Source organism: Corapipo altera, unplaced genomic scaffold (assembly GCF_003945725.1).
Source record: "Corapipo altera isolate COAL_440 unplaced genomic scaffold, ASM394572v1 45, whole genome shotgun sequence".
NCBI lineage: Eukaryota > Metazoa > Chordata > Aves > Passeriformes > Pipridae > Corapipo > Corapipo altera.
This window is the reverse complement of record NW_020884877.1, coordinates 24,171,419-24,188,889: the sequence shown is the minus strand read 5'-3', so window position 1 is coordinate 24,188,889 and position 17,471 is coordinate 24,171,419. Positions and strand designations below refer to the sequence as shown.

Genomic DNA, 17,471 nt, shown 5'->3' with positions numbered 1-17,471 from the left:
TGCATCCCTCCTCTCCGTCAGGATACACTTCTAGATATGTGATGTGATTTGAAGCATGCTTCTTGCCACTAACATGTTTGTGCTTTTTGTTGACTTCAGTGCTGATGTGTTGTTAAACTCAATATGGAATTATTTATAATAAATGTTAAAGCATGGCAAATGTTAAAGCACTGCACACTTCCTTGGGTAGCAATGAGATTCCCCTTAGCTCCACCATAATTCAACTTTAATTCCAGTCGCTGGTGTAGTGGAGGAGGGCTTGGCACATCACACAGTACTTGTTATCATTTTGTCATTATACCAGAAAGGAATCAGTTCAGTGAATTTTACTGTTTCCCCTACAAAGGAGGGAAGAGCATGAGCAGCCTGGCTTGAAGGACTAGGAGGATGTAGGCATAGGAGAACAGAAAGTGCCCTTCAGTTCAAAAGATGTCTTTGTGAATTTGTGTGAACAGTGAGATCATCTGGTGAAATCATGGCAGACCTTTGTAGAGTTCCATTCTGATGGATAATTCTGTACCCAGTTCTGATGGGTAATTAAAAAATGGTGTCAGCAGGGATTTATTGCTTATCCCATTGAGTTCAGTTACAGATAAGTTGCAGATAAAAATAGTGCGTGTTTAGAGGAACCTTCCTAGAACACACAGTCTATAGATGCTGTGGAGATGACAGCATATAGAGGTGGTAATTAAGACTTCAGTGTCTACAGTTGTGAATTGATATCTTCAATCTGCAAAGCATACTTACTTAAAGAGGGAAGAACATCTTAATTCATGGTATTTAAGATTAACTTCTACTAAAGGAAGTCCACGCTGGAAAATTCAGAACTCTTGCTGAGTGCAGTTGAGAAGCCTGATTCATCACTGCTTTATATCTATGTAAAATCTTTTTTTTTTCTTCTTTTTTTTAAATTTTTTATTTTTTAATTACTGCACCAGAGAACCAGCATTTTGGACGGAGATATGCTGTTTAAACAGTTTTCATGATTACAGTTGCATAGTGCTGCTGGTTTTACTCTTCTGGACTGGATTGCTCAATTATGTGTTTAGCTGAAATTTTCTACAAATTTGTCAAACTGTTACTCTTAACATGGAGAAATTTCCCTTTCCATGCATAAGGAAACATTAAAAACCTGTCAGGCTTTATTTTGTCAACTCCCAGTTCTCATCTTTGCATCTTAAAAGGCTGTGGTTTGTTTTATATTTCAACCAACATTTTCTGCTATTCACAGTATTGAAGATAAGCTAAAGTATATTCAGGACTCTGCTTGATGATACATTGGCTTGAAATACATGCCAAAAAATTATGCCTGTTGTATGATTGACCCCTATTAAGGCAGTTGGACAAATAAGATGTAAATCAAGTGTAAAATGTGTTTTGACTTGTGTCTAATGCTTCCTTGACAGACTGGCATGAAAAAAGTAGAGGAAGAAGAACTGAGTTCTGAGGGCAGCATTGGGCTCAGAGGTTTATTAAAGGTCTACTGTGTCTTTGCTGTACTATCCCCCTTATCTTCAACCTGGAAGAGGAATGATGCAGATGCAGCATTAGCAGTGCCTGAATTAATAAGACTGTTTTGTAAATCAGTTCCCAGGGGTTTGATAATGTGCATCTCAGACATCTTTATTTGAGCTACTGAAAAATTGTCAGTGCTCGAAGAGATGTTCTAATAGCAACAGACTTGTGACAGATATGAGTGTGTAAAAACCATACTTTTTAATGACAATCACCCATTTCCAGTATTCTTTCTTCCTTAAATAGAGACACAAGCTATAAAGCACAATCAGTAATGCTTTAAGTGACCTTAACAGGTCACTTAACAGGGTTGTGTGTGTGTTTTATAATGATATGAACTGTTTTAATAACTTAAAGTACGTGGGGAAGACTAGACCTGTGAAGGCAGTGTTACAGAAGTCCTGTGATAGACCTGGATTGTAACTGCCAGATTTTCTACTTCCACCTGTATCATTCACTGTTAGGTTCTTGTCCTTGCTCATGTCCTTTTATGCTACTTCAAGCTAAAAATTTTTGTTTCTTGGCTTTACTGATTCCCATAGCTAGGGAAAGAAAGCAGTGGGGTTTCTAAGTACAGGTTGAAGTCCATGACACACATTTAGATGAACTCACTAGGCTGCTACTCCCAGATTGACCAGAAGATGCAGCTGTGGAGTGCTTGTGAAGCACGTTGCTCCTTTGGAACAGCATCATCTATGAAGTGCTGTTAGCTTTTCCCTGTTAAGAACTAAGTCTTGCTTATAAAGCAGTCATCAAATAGGATTAGGATTCTGTAGCAATGTAAAAATAGATTTGGACTCCTGTCTGAAAATCTTCAGATAATTTTTGGATTTTGCTCTTTTATGATGATGCAAGGTAGATTAATATATAAATAAATTTTCAGAGTTTCATGTGTAAAATGAACAAGGTGCGTTTGCTGCAAAATGCAGTAGAAGTGACCTGAAGCATTATATGCAGCAGAACACAGAATAACAGCAGCCCTACATTCCAGGATAGCTCAAGATTTGTGTACAAATTTTCCTGGGTTTTGCAGTCTGTAACAAAGCTTTTTCTGGGTAATCCTCATGACTGTTTTCATACAAAAATATATGATCAGTCCCGTCCTATTATTTTTGTTCCTTTTTTTTTTTTTTTTTTTTTTTTGCTGGTACATGTGCTTTACTCAAGATAAATAGAGTGCACCACCCACACCTGCAGACTTCCTTTTCCCTTTTTTCAAGAGTTGGAGGAAAAGAGAAAATGTAGGCCCTGTTGTTGAGCTCTTTTTGTTCCCACGGTTGAGCTCTTTTTTTGGGGCTCAAGGCACTTGTACAGCTGGGAAATCTGTTGGAGGCTTGAGGGAGAGGGGAAAGACTGCACAAAAATCATGTCTGTTGTCTCAAGAATTTGTGGTGCCAGGCATGTGACCCCATATCCACTACTTAATCACTGTTACTCCGTCTGAAACTTAAACCTCATAATGATGATCCAAAATCTAATAAATATAACAATTCATTTTAAAACACATTGCTTCTGAAGATTAACCTTCAAAATATGGGGAGAATCAAAGCTGGTTCAGTGATGTGTAACTGACAAAAGCTCCAAGAGGTGTAAAGCAGTGAAACATGATGCAGTGCCTTGAGAGTAACATTAGAGGAACTATGCCAGATATAATAGGCAGAAAATGGAGCAAGGAAGAGTGAATCACGTAGTTGTCAAGCTTACCTGAGGTGAGACAGTTTGAGCTGCTGTTTCGTCTCTCCTGCCAGCCTTGATTCTGGTGTTAGCTCTTTTGGTGCTGCTTAAAAGTAAGGCCCAGTTTCTCACCTGTAGAGAGAGGAAAACAGGGTTTCTACTCAGAAGTAGCATGAACAGGAGCAGAATACAAAGGGTAAATCAGATATCAAGTGTAAGAGTAATCATCCTTTCTGCTTGCTGCACTCGGAAACAATCATAGGACTGAAATAGGAGCTGGTACTGTTCAGGAACGGGAAGAGTTCTGAATTATACTCAGTATTTTCAGGATTTCTTGTACCAATTTACCTTGCTCAGAATGTGAGATCTTAAGTTACCTGATCACGAAGCAGAGCTGTTCTTAAGCAACTAGAAAAATACAGAGCGTGATAAGAAGGTTTTTTTTACTGTTGTTACTAATTTTGCTTTTAAGCTCATTCTTGGAGTCTGTTCTCTAAAATGATGCAGTAAAGCAACCCACGGGAATTGATTTCTGTGAGGTTTTCTTGGGTCTGGTGAGTAACTGGTAATACTTGAATTGATACTGAGCTTCCTTTTCTTTCTCACAGGTACAAACTGAAGACAGTGTCCTCTTGTTTGTAGTGGCCTGGACAATCACTGAGATTATCCGCTACTCTTTTTACACGTTTAGCTTGTTAAACCATCTCCCTTATCTCATCAAATGGGCCAGGTTGGTAGCACAATGGAAATCACAGCCTTAAAGCACTGATTTGACAGAGTTATTTATCCTGTAAAATAGGTGCAGTACAAAAAATTAGATTTTGCCTTGAGGTAATTGCCATTTGTGAATGTGACTTTCCAGCTTCTTTCTAGCACATTTTGGAGTTAAAAAAGATCTATTTCATTGTAAGCTGAAAGAGTAGAAACTGATGTTTAACAGTAAGGGGTGACAGTAAGTAAACTGACATTTAACCGTAACTCTTGAATCCAAGGGTTATACTTGAAATAATCTTTAAGCTCATCGATTAACATCAGCTATATTTGCACCCTTTTCAGTAGAATAATGACCTCCACCAAAGAGTAGTATAATGACATTCCACCAAATGAAAGTAGTAAATTGGGGGGGGGGGGGGGGGGAGAATAGTTTTACAGATAGTATTTAGATTCTCAAAGGTAATCTTTATGTATTTCACACTATTTTCTGATTTGGACACTTAGCTTGAAATAACGTTCACACCTTGCCATGCTCTAATCAAATAAGAACTAAGGAAAATAAATACTGAGTTGAGAATTTAAAATTTGAATATCCATAATATCATTTAACAAATACTTTGTCAGAGTTTGTGTGTAACTTTTAATTCTTTCTGTAAATGTTTTATTCTAGGTACACTCTGTTTATAGTATTGTATCCAATGGGAGTCTCAGGCGAATTACTCACAATATATGCTGCATTACCCTTCGTCAGGCAGTCTGGCTTGTATTCCATTAGTTTACCTAACAAGTACAATTTCTCTTTTGACTACTATACGTTCTTGATCCTGGTTATGATTTCTTACATTCCAAGTAAGTATGAATTTGTTAGGTTTTTTAGTATTACTAGCTGTAATGGAAAAGCTAATAATTGTGGGATTAACATACATGTAACTGATTTAGGCTGTCGATGACCTTGTTTAATTTTTGTACGGTTCACAAAGGTTGAATGCCTCATGGAAATTTTAGCTTTTGCTGTTTATGTTCCATCCCCTACTTTGTTGTTCTGCAAACAGACTGTGTAACGTGATCTTAGAAACAAGAGGAGAAAAGGCTTTGCGTCAGGATAGAGAGAGAAAAGAGGCACCAGTTCATATAAAGTGACATATATTCTGAAAAAGCAACATTAGAATTGCAAGAAATGAAACAAATCTGGAAATTTCATTCTTTTGGAAGGGCTTTTTCCTCCCTGCAATCATTTTTCTTTCTGTTGTGTGCATGTCATCTGCTTGTACAGGCAGAGTTAAATATGGCATTTTGCATTTCATTAAAAATGTGATTGCTCTAGCAAAAAATAAATAATACCTGAAGCCTAAGAATCATACCACTTCTTTAAAGTGTAAAAGGCAATAGATAACTTGAGCAAAAAGTGGATAAGCATGTTCTCTTTTAATGGAGAACTGGTGACCTTGGCTGTGTGAATCTGCATCTCACATTGACTTGCAAACCTCGCTTCAAACTTTATTGACTTGAATCTGTTTTCTCTTCAGTCTTTCCTCAGCTGTATTTTCATATGCTACACCAGAGGCGAAAGGTACTCTCCCACACTGAAGAACATAGGAAGTCGGAGTAATTCCAACACTTTTTCAGAACTTTTCAAACATCAAAATGCTGCAGTTTTTCAATACCCAGCACATTTGTAAAGAATATGCCAAGATAAGTCAGAGGTAAAAGACCAATAATTTAGCAAGAATAACCAATAAATCTGATTCCAGTAAAATCCCAAGTGTAAAACATTGAAATATTTTCAGCTTACAGTGCTTCAGAAAACTTTTAAACTTTATATGGCTTGGCAGTTAACATTTTCCTTAAATGATGTGCTAAATGATTTTCATTTATTATTAAATGCCTGAAGGTTGCAGTATGAGTGATGAAGTTGTACCCACTAAATGCCTGAATTGGGATTATATTACCAATACCTCTTTTTTTTAAGTGCTTGACTGCATGCCAGAAACTGTATGTATTGCTGTGAAAGCAAACAATATGCTCTGGAATATTTCAGGATAATGTCAGAGACTTCAGTGGAGAATGTAATCTGGCCAAAGTGTTTGAATTTAGAAAGGTAGGTTGTGTATTTAAAAGGTGACAGGAACAAGAACAAGAAACCAATTATGGGAAATGAGGGGAATGTAGTTCTTTAGGAATTTAAACAGTACAGTGTCTGACCAGAGTGTGTTCTCTGAAGATCTTGTTTAAGCTGAGTACACAAATGCAAATGTTAATTCAGAGGCTGTAATGCTTATCTGAAACATTAAAACTCCTTTTAATTACTGCATCCCTGGATACTTTTTTACGTATTAAAAAAAATTAAAATTAATACTAACTGTAATATTTCTAGTGATACCGGTAATGAATCTAAACAAGATAAGGAGGCAAGTCACCAGAAATTTGTGCAGTTCTCCCTTTTTTACTTTAAATTATCATCTTTAATCACTGTCAGTGATACTCATCTTTCAGTGCGGAGGACTATTTGGTCTGCTCTGGAATTATCTGGGGGCCTTGTTTCTCAGCCTAACTTTTCTTAAGTGACTGGTGTGTATCACTGTGGCACATTCAAGCAGGCAGTTCCAGGCACTCAACTTCTGAAGTGTTGCAAAGTCATAAGCTGCTCTTTTGAAAACAGATTATCTCATGTGTTACATGCTGCTTTTGCAGACTGGACAAGCCTTTCGTCATCCGTTCTTTTGGAAGAGTGGAAGAACACAAAGTTATATTTTCCTCGGTGCTTCCTCTGGGTTCTCTGGCTTAGCTTTCCCTTGGGAAGGTAAAAGAGAGAACAAGAAAGCCTTGTAGTGAGGCAGAAAGCACTAATGCTGTGTGAGCAGTGCCCCAGGTTATTAAGAAACTTTTGATGGGGCCAAAAGGGTAGGGAATGGAAGGGGCAAAGGGAGCAGGGAAATGAACTCAAGCAAAGACAAAAGGAAGTGTAGGTTATGGCCTTTGCTCTGTTAGGAATTGATAGCCAAATAGTGTTGTGTGAACCCAGTCAAGGTCACTAGACACCACCACATGGACTTCTCTGGCTTCCCTCTTACAACATTATGATTTGGTGCATAAACGAGGTGTGACCTGTACCATGCTACCTGCAGTACTGGGCTCGTGCTGTGCCTGCCAGCACCTCCCCCTGGACGTGCTCAACACATCCCAGCTCTCCCTAAACAGAGCCAGTAAGTACTGAGGGCACAGGCTTTCTTTTCTAGCACTTGGGAAGATATGGATTTACAGTTATTTAGGTTTATGCTTGTCAGAGCTATATTTTTAAAAAAACTTTGCATTTTTCAGTAATTTTCTTTGGCTCCATCAAAAGGTCTGAATTTTCCTAATACTCAATATATAGCACATTTCCTTTTCAGACACAAACAGGGCTATTATAAGCAGAGAGAGGGTAAGAAACAATAATAATCTTTGCTTCTATTTTAAACACTTTGGAGCCTATTATTGACTATTCAAAAACACAAGAGGCTGTACCAAGGTGGGTGTTGGTCTTTTCTCCCAAGTTACAAGTGATAGGACAAGAGAAAAGTGCCTCATGTTGCACCAAGGAAGTTTTAGATTGGATATTAGGAAAAATTTCTTCATCAGAAGGGTTGTCAAGCACTGGAACAAGCTGTCCAGGGAAGTGGTGGGGTCACCATCCCTGGAGGTATTTAAAAGAAGTGTAGATGTGGTGCTTAAGGACATGGTTTAGTGGGACTTTGCAGTGTTAGGTTGGACTTGATGACCAACCTAAATTGTTTAGGTCTTTTCCAACCTAAACAATTCTGTGATTCTATTACTGTGGTCATATACAGCCTCAGACTGGTTTTGGATTCGAAGATGCAATAGTTCAGTTAATTCCTGCATTAGGTTATGTGCTTTGTTGTCATCTGAGAAATGTTACATTATACTGAACTCGTTTGGAAGTGTAAATTTCCACTTCCGACCAAAACATCTTTTGCTTATACTTGCTGTTAAAGAAAGTGATGTCAGTATTTCTGAAGGATGCCATCTAAAAGATCTGATTTCCTGATGTACTTAGGTTATTGGATATTGTCGATGCTCAGCTCCTGAACTTTCTTAATTTGATTTCTGGACCCAAATAAAAGATTTGGTTTCAAAGTTGTTGGTCCAATTTGGAGGAAAAAAAATGGCTGTGTAATACTCCAATATGAAATGAACTACTGGCTCTGCTGATGAGAAAGATATAGTCCAGATCTGTATACAGTACAATCAGATAGCACTGGCACCATGGAAAAGCAGAGCGTGCTGCCAGTAGGGAGGAATTTGTACAACCAACACCTTTACTGAATAAGCTTTATCACAGAATATTTACTTTAATTGAAAATATTAATTTACCGCACAAATGCAAATAAACTACAGACTTTTAAAAGAAAATGTTTTGCTAGTAAGAAATTTTATCAGCAAAGTTGATTTATAAATTATATTCTGAAGTATGAACATGCAGTTAGTATGTACAAAAATTCAGCACTTCATCTTGCAGTGCTTTTTCAAGTTTATCTTCCATGGAAATCACTGGAAAGTGATCTTGAGTGAGAACTGTAGTGTGATGCCCTAATCCTCTTTGGGTTGTTTCTGTTGACTTTGGTCACACATGTGGGGTTTTTCCTCATAAAATAAGAAATTTCCCCTCATCTGTCACTGAAGTTGTAATGGGCTTTGTGTGAACTCTATAATAGAAGCTTTGATTGGTACTGTTTGTCACAAATGTAGAGGGTTTTATTTTCCCCACAGACTATTTACTTAGCTTGCATGGTCTCTATCAGCATATCCAAACCAGCAGGCGTTCTCTGCTTTGGTGTCTCTGTTGTGTGCACTGGTTCAGTTGACAGCACTTTATGTTCTACCATACTGGCTTTGTCTGAGTTAGTCACTACCCTCTAAAAGACCAAGGCTCTTACCAGTGTATAGTTTACAACTGGAACTGTAGAAATGTTCATATTGTAAATTACAGTAAGATGCAGGTTACAGTGCAGATAAATTGTAATTTTTCACAATGTGATGTTTCTATTAAAGATGGGGTTTTTTGTTATCATAATGAAGGTTGACATTTGTGTGGACCAATCTGCAGTGTCATTTGAAAACCTTTTTCAGCATAAAATTTTCATGAGTATACATCAAATCATGCATTTTGATGTATATGTCAGTGAAATTTGGGTGAAAACTATATACAGTCATTTTTGTATTTTTTTCTATGTTGTGAAGAATAAAATTGTAATTTTATAAGTCTGATTCACTAAGATTATTATAAGTTAAATGTATTTTTTGTATATTTAGGAATCTGATATTACCTGGAGCTCTGAAAGATGAAGCATAGACTTTTTATGCATGGTTGAAAGATATTTCAACTTGATAATGCAGTGAAATGGTTCGTATGCTAAAATACTAGTCTTTGTTGTTGCCTTGTGAAATTGATTCTGTGCTCTCTGCCTGGACTTGGCCTACTGATCAGTGATACTAATTGCTATAATCCAAATAAAATCATTCTGAACAAAATACGTTGTACTGTTACTGTTTAAGGAACAAAAGCAGATATTTTATAAATGTGAATTAGGGCTGTATTTTTATTCATTTGTATATAATGTGTACCTTGCAACTGACAAGATTTTTTTAGCATATGTAACTCTGGAGCTCAGGCAAAAGAATTAGGAAACTTCATACTGTTATGAAAGCTCTGCCTTTCACTTTCAGAAGAGGTACTCATAACAACACATTAACTGTGTCAGCACTCAGACTTACAGCTTCTTGAAGGATCCTCAATAGAATGTGAGCTCTTTGTTCCCCTGTTGTCATTTGTAGTCTGGATGCTGATGGTTTTCTACAAAAACAAAATCGTTTGAGTATTATAAATATAGTGGAATGCTTAACTAATGCAATGGAATACTTCAGAGTTCATCTACTAAATATAATATGTCTGCTACCACGGCAACGTTCTTAGCATTTTTAACACTTCCTGAGAGAGATTTAAAAACTATGTGTAGATGGCATTAATGCTTATGAATAACGAGTTATAATCCTCTAATAGGAACTGAGTAGTAGTTGCAGAGTGAGTGCTATTATTCTGGGCATATGCTTGTCATAAGATTGCACAACTACAGTGATTTTTTTGTTGATTGCAGCTGGGATGAACTGATGTTGTCGTGCCCAGCATCAGCACATGTCCTACGCATGATGGCTGTGACTTAGCACTGCTGTGTAATTAAAAACTCCTCTTTGAAATGTTACTCCATGAGTGGTGGTGCCGAGATCTGTTTGTGCCTTAGAATAACTTCTGCTAGTTATTTGGGTTTCCTCTTTGCATTTTGAAAACAGTATGTGTGGAAACAGTTCTAGTTCCCTAAGGTAACATTAAAAAGTATGAACAGCATAAGGATTCTGTGTTTGCAAGCAATTTAATATCACAATTGTACGTAAGGCTCATCTTAAATAAAGCACTGGCAGTTCTTGACATTAAGACTTGAGGAAGAATCTGTGATGATGTGCTGAGTATAAAATAAAAAGATGTGAATATCTACATGATTCATTTGATATGAAATGAGCATTTCTACAGTTGGGATTGATTGATTCAAACCACCCAACTGCTTGGGACTTTGGCTCAATATCAAGTAGCTTTTAAATTCTGCTTCCCATCTCCTAAACAGATACTCTTCCACACTTGTCAGAAGACTTCTAAAAGTAGTAAGAGAATTAATAAAGCTTCTGAAGGCTACCTTTGAAACAGTTGGAATTTCAGATGTGGGTGGAAAATTTAAAACTCTTAATACTGTTGATCTCTGATCTCCAGAATAATACTTTACAGATGGGAAAGAGCCTAAAGCCCTTTTTATGTCTTCACAGATTAATTGGGCATTAATAGTGTGAGAGGTGTGTTTTTCTCTTTGATGTGCTGACATAGATAATGTGCTAATATTAGGGAAAGAGATGTTCCTGTCAGTATTATATCTTAATTTTTCTAGTGGTTTAAGTAGATGCATATTATTTCAATATTCCACTATAAAAACATAATTCACAATACATAGAAACACTTCCATGTCTAGTTATACTTGTACAAACTCAGTGTCATAGCAAACTGCCTCTCTGTAGATTAAATTTATTTCATATAGTTTATACATAAGAATTTGACATTGCCTGGTACTACATAAGGATGATATTATTGGGAAGTTCTTTAGTGGAAGTTTTTGCAGAGGCTTATTCAACTGAATTGTGAACACTGAATTGCATATTGTCCTGTCTTTTTGACTTCTGCTACAGACAGTCTGCACAGTCTTCAGTGAACTGTTATCACTTGCAACAAGTGTACATTAAAACTTTATTTGAACAGCTGAACTCACAGAATCATATTTACTGTGTAATCTACATTCAGCCTCTTGGGTAATACAGTGGGTTAGTCTCATTCTACAGAGTGATAATCTGAAGAATATATAGAGAGAGATAGAGGCATTTCAGGTATCTTCTTTAAAATTAGTTGTAAGTTGATGTCAATTTAAAGGTCAGCCCTATTTTTTTTCTAGCACGCCTACAGAAAATATCAGTTGTGGAGAGAATATAGGAAGTGGAGAACCTTCCAATCAGCCTAACCCTAGGTTGCTTTTGTGAAATCAGTTTGCCTGTTAAAGGTTTCTTTGGGTAAAAGACAACCTCTTCACTTACTGGATAAGAAAAAGATACTGAATGCTCGTCTTCTCTGCTAAATGACAGTCAATAAAGAGATGAGATGGAAGAGGAGAGGTACTGGGAGGATACAGAGCTCTACCACTGTACTTCCCAAAGAATATTTAAGCATTGACAAAACACAAAACTTTCCTCCTTTTTCTTTTTGGTATCCAGTAGTAGTTGTTGTTGGGCGTGGGGTGTTGTTATCTGGCTTTAGGTTTTTGGCTGGATTTTTTTGTTTGTTTATTTTTAAGGGAGAACAGCAGCACTTAATGGAGATGCTGCAATGTTTTGTCTGGTGCACTGATGACATGAAGTTCCTTTTATTCTTCTCCAGGTGTTTATTACAAGATTATGGGGAACTGGATGCACTGGCTTAGGTGCTTTGTTTTAGTCCTCTGTTCCTGGGTATAAACTACTGGGAAAGTTGCTGGTTTGAGAGTATTAAATGTGTTTCCTTACCCAGCTTTTTGGTGCAATTTAAATTAAGTAAACAAAGTACTTTGTCAGCAAACTGGAAGAGCGGAAAAAGCTTTCTTGCATCAGCAAGAAAATGGATGTGAAATTGAAAGTCAGACATTGCTGGTTGGTTTACTTAGTAAGACTGGAAATTACCAGTTTAACCCTACCAGAATTAAACTTTACAATCTGAAAATACTGAATTATTCTTCAAAAAGTATTGTCAAGTCAAAGAGTGTGTGGAAACCTGCTCTAGGTTTACAGGTGCATTCAAAAAGGGGCAGAGGTAAGCATTCATGGACTACTGTGCTCCAGGTTCCTGGTGATGCATAATTACACATCAGGCCTAACCTTGCCAGATTTTGAAGAAATAAACTGCTGATAGGAAGATGTAAAACTACTACAGACCACTGTTGTTAAAAATCATATGATTTAATTATTCTTAGTTACATGTTTTAAACTGATACTTGTTTGCAGAATAAGCTATTATTGGAGCCCTATGATATGAATTCTTTGGAATAAATGTGATGTGCAATATATTGTTATCTCTCCTCTGTAACTGTGTAACTCAGAATAACTTTTCAATAAAAAAATGTATGGTTTTGTATATTTTTATTCAAGCCTGACTTTCTCATGAAAACTGATTGGGCAGGTTTTTTTCCGATTTACCTGTTCTTGACTGGGACTATAGTCACTAAAAAATACTAGCAACATTTGAAAGGAGGGTAGAGGTGTCGGAGGAATTCCCCTGACTTGTGTCTGTGTTTAGCTCCAGATCATCTACAGCAGGTGCTAATCTCATGTCAAAGTAAGTGAGGGGGGTGGAATGAGAAAGTAAGATGAAAACATTTGAGTCTAAATTTTTCTAGTCATATGCACAGAATAACACTTTTCCATGCACCCTCTTGAGGTTCCTTCATTAGTGAAGTATCAGTCTGGATTTTTTCACAGCAAATTTGATGGACTAAACCACCTGGCTCTGAGCCCTGGTTTCAGGTGTACTAACCCTGGGTGTCAGGGTAGTGGAACTTGATAAGTTGCTGGTGTACTCAGTTCTATAATGACAAGTTCTGTTATGCACTTTAGGGATGTGTGACCTTAACTATTGGTGCCCCTTAACTATTTGGGCTTGTACTGCAGATAAATACAGTACTTGTGTAAGTGGAACTTCAGACAGCCTCACTACAGCTTGTGTAAAGGTATTTGATAAATAGGTTAAAACTATAGCTTATGTGCCTGAAACATGAATGTTCTGCTCTGAGCTTCCTACAGGCTCCTGGCGTCTACTTGGTACAAACATTCCTGTCCTGTCCTTTGCTGTTATCCACAGGTGAGCTAGCAAGGCTGAATGCTGAGTGGGTAGATGTGCTACAGGTAACAAATGAGCTGCTGTGTTCACATTGTTTGTCAAGAAGTGGAATCCTTGGCTGCTTTTTTCTTATTGTCAGGATTATGTGAAATCCCTGTGAATGTCCACATGAATTATTTGTGTTATGGTGAATTCCATGATACAGTCCCGTATTGGAAACATGCACATGCATATATTACACTTCTGCATCCCAGCTTTGCCTGTACTACACAGCATGGACATGCAGATATGTTTTATTTCTACGTTTGGGATGAAATATGGGTGCTGCTGTGAAAAGGCTGATAAACCTGATTCAGTAAGCACCTTGTCTTGCTAGGCTTCTGTGTACCTGCCCCTAAAAAAACCCCAAAAGTCAGTTGTGAGTCAGGTTGTTTTGGGTTGGGCTTTTTGTTTATTTTTTAAGTCACTGTGGTTTTGTGTTTTCAGTTTTCTCAGTTTTGGTTCTATTCCTTGTGAATCATCAGATTATTGGGAGGGGGGTTGTGTAGCGAGAGAATTTATAATAGCAGCTCGTTCAGTTTAAGTATTTCATGCCTCCAAGTTGGATCATGTGATTGTCTCTGGGTTTCAGAGGGCTGCTTTGGATTGTGCAAAGATAGTCAGTAAAAGGGCCAAGAACCTGTTTTATAAAAGTGTCACTAATTTAGAGAGCATAGATATTTTAAAATTCTGGATTTAATACGTCCGTAAATCTTGTAGTGCATGAAGGCCATGAAGAGTGAAATGTCACATGGGTATTCTGAGGTCACTGGATGTTATTCCTCATTTTAAGTAAATAATGGAAAGAAAGAATGCTAATGTTTATCTACTGCACCTGTTGTAATAATAATAAAGTAAAAAATGTTTTTATACAAATTTATGATGCTACACGTGAAATCAGAATTCATGTGCATTGTTTGTGTGTTGAAGAAGTTCAGATCTGCTTCATGTAGCTCTCTGTTGTTTCCCTCATGCCTTCTTGAAAGTTCTTGTGGAGTCGACATAATTCTAGTGATTTTGTGCTGGTGTTCTCTAAATCTTCTATGTGCCTACCTACATTTAGGTACTTTAACGAGAGAAATACTTTTTGAAAAAGAAGCAGGGTTCAATTTTAATCCAAAATTTGATCAAGACATGATTGAAGGTACTGAATGAAATTTTGCCCAACTGCCCCTCCCTCGCTGCCCCCCCTCCCAAAAAAAAAAAAGAAGCTTTTACGATGGGGCAAGTAGAATTTGGGAAGGCTAGACTAGACTGGCAAGTGGAACATTACCCTTTCTGAGGAAGGAATAGTAAGTTTCTCTGTTTTGGTACTACACAGTCTTGTGATATTTGTGTTTGTTGATCTATGAACAAAGCAAATAAATATTCTCATTTTACAGTTTAGAATACAAAGCACACTTGTATTGATTAAGGTCATCATTGTTTGTAAATAGCCATGTTGGGACTGAGATATAGAAGTTCATCATGTGTCCTTTGCAGTCATTCTTCAGAAAATGGCTGAACTAAGTTGTGAAAGGAAAAGGTAACTCATATCCATGTATAAATTATTAACAAAAAATAATTGCCTTGTAATGTTGCCTTGAATGTTCTTGTAATAAATGTTAGGCATTTTTAAATGAGTTTACAGCCATTCAGGATATGCTGTGGTTTTGTCATACCTTACTGCCATTTATAATCAGGTTCCTGAATTAGAAACAAGAGCCAGAGCTTGAAGAAACTGCATATTAGAAAGAAAGGTGTAGGTAAAATGTCCATAATCTGTATCCTTATTATTACAATATTGTACTCATTACCTTTTTTCTACTACCATTCTGACATATGAGATCCAGTATCATGATCACCTGGAAGTAGGCATTAGATTTAATATTTTTATTATCCATGTGGAATCTTACATCTTCTTTTTCATAGCCCTATATATGTCCTCATTGCATGAAGTACCTGATTAGTTGGCACTACTCTTAGCTCCTAATACAGCATCCTTGCTGTTTTCACCAGTTATGGATTGCCTGCAGAATCTCTTCCAAATGCACCTTTCCTTAAATGTGACACCTCATATTTACCTGTTTTTAAAGTTACAAACTTTCGGTTTCCTCTGTAGCAAGGACAAAACTTTCTTCCCTTTTGGCTAATGAATTTTTTTTAAAAACCCCTAACTTTAATGTCTTCAGCTTCAGCATCAATTGTTGTAACATTAGAAAAAAAGCAAAATTTTTCATAGGTCAAACAGAATGACATAGTGAAAAGAAACATGTATGATACTCTAGAGTTGAAACTACTCTTCTCTGGTACCTGTATATGTAAACTTTCTGGAGGAGGGGCTACAGCTTACTGTACCCTGGAATCCTGCCTAGGATTCAGGCTTCCAGAGGCTATCATGGTGCAAAAGCTAAGTAAGACCTGACTTAGTCTCAGTGGTGAAACATGAGAACCTTAAAATTACTTGGCCTGATACCCAGAACTATATGTAGTAAGGTGTTGATGTTGAATGTCCTTGGTTCTTACACGTGCCTTCATAGTATTTTTCTGTCAAGCAGAATTTTAGGCATCAAGTTGTTGTGCATCACCTTTCTCTCTTTACTTGTTTTTGCAGTTGTACATTTTTGTGAAAAAGTGAGATCTTTTACTGCTGGCTTTGAGAGAAGAACTCCAAAATGGGACTTTGTGTACAAAACAAAAAGACTCATCCAAATTTACGACTCACTGAAGAATCGTTTCACTGTCTTTATCCCTAGAGTTCAGGCACTGTGCAGCCAGAGTAACCGACCACACAATTCTTGGGTTTTGTTCTACTCGAGTAGAAGAAAAGTAGCGTGTGGATAGTGACAGTGTTGTACAATATCCCAAGAAAAGATAAATACTGTCTGAAAGACAGTGGTGTTTATATATAAAAATGTCTCCTCGTGGAAAGCAAACTGTGAATGCAGTCTTGATCAGCTGCAGTATGTAGCATCTGGCAGGAAAATGCCATGTAAGTGAGCATCATGGTATAATAGTTGTGTGCAATTTTTAATGAAAATCTTTACTCACTCCTGGTGAGTAAAAGATGCTCTGTGGAAGCAGCTGCTGAAAATTCAGCATATGTTTTTGCAAATGCACAAAGGCCTGTGTTGCTGTAGTTTGTGGAGCTACTTGCACGTGTAAAGGACACGTGAAGGGCTTGTGTTTGGAACTTTATCTGTTTTTTTTCCCAACTGTAACCACCAATACTACCTCTCTACAAACCTTGCTTATCTCTGTCACTTGATAACCACAGCTTCAGCACTACTACTGCTAAGGACTACATGCGAGCAGGGATTTTCAGTGTTTGAACAAACATCTAGACAATTACCAGTTTCATCTACTTAAGCTAAGCAGGTATCTGATTTGACAGTTTGCTTTTAATAAAACGTGATGCAGAACATCAAGCAATGTTATTCTTAGTACACATGATGCTTACCTTCAAAACACCGTAAATCATTAATTAGCTCACTCGCATCTACAGAAAGAGTGGTTCACATGAAAGGACACTGTGGAGGAGTCTGGGGTTTGAAACCTGCTGGGGAGTGCCGTGGTCCCCTCACCATGCCCCCCCCGCCCAGGTTAGGGAATGTGCTCTCCAGTGAATCGGTGCCACAGCGCTGCCGGGCCGACGGGTGGGCTGTAGCTCAGGTGGTTGAAAAAACAAGGCGAATCTAAAAGCCCGCGTACGTATTGCAGCCTCAATCCCTGTGTTAAGGAAGGTCCAGTGACAGGTGCTGAGGTGAAGGGAGGTTTCTCTGCGGCTTTATTCTGTTCACCAGTTTGGTCACCGGTGCTTGATGTTGCCGCGTCTGTCAACCCGAGCAGGAGGCAGCTTTCCCCCACACGACAGCCCGGAGGCGGGACACGGAGACAGCCCTGTTCGCCTCCCGGCGCGGAGCCGATCCCGGCCCCTGGGACGGATCCCACGCCTGGGGCCGGACCCCGCGGGATCCCCTCGGGGAGCGCCCCGGGGGGGGCGAAGGGGTTAAGGGCGCCCCGCCCCCCGGGCGCGCGCATTGGCGGGGCGGCGGCGGCGGCGGCCAATGGCGGCGCGCGGCGGCGGGGCCGCGCC

The 17,471-nt window shown here is 38.2% G+C and overlaps 1 protein-coding gene and 1 long non-coding RNA gene across 4 annotated transcripts in view; one reads left to right on the top strand and one right to left on the bottom strand.

Annotated features, from left to right (window-relative positions):
• Positions 1-6,214, top strand: part of HACD2 (3-hydroxyacyl-CoA dehydratase 2) — a 21,059-nt gene extending 14,845 nt beyond the window's left edge. For all 3 annotated transcript variants that reach the window (XM_027637387.1, XM_027637388.1, XM_027637389.1), the window contains 3 exons: positions 3,798-3,919; positions 4,574-4,752; positions 5,430-6,214. In XM_027637387.1, the coding sequence (XP_027493188.1) occupies positions 3,798-3,919; positions 4,574-4,752; positions 5,430-5,512 (384 nt within the window). In that variant the 3' untranslated portion in view covers positions 5,513-6,214. The remainder of the gene's footprint in view (positions 1-3,797; positions 3,920-4,573; positions 4,753-5,429) is intronic.
• Positions 1,458-17,333, bottom strand: LOC113944360. The gene is made up of 4 exons (XR_003526653.1): positions 16,836-17,333; positions 9,676-9,754; positions 3,220-3,321; positions 1,458-1,519 (listed from the first exon to the last, which is right to left on the bottom strand). It is a non-coding gene; the product is annotated as an uncharacterized LOC113944360 (long non-coding RNA).
• Between the last annotated feature and the right edge of the window lie 138 nt (positions 17,334-17,471).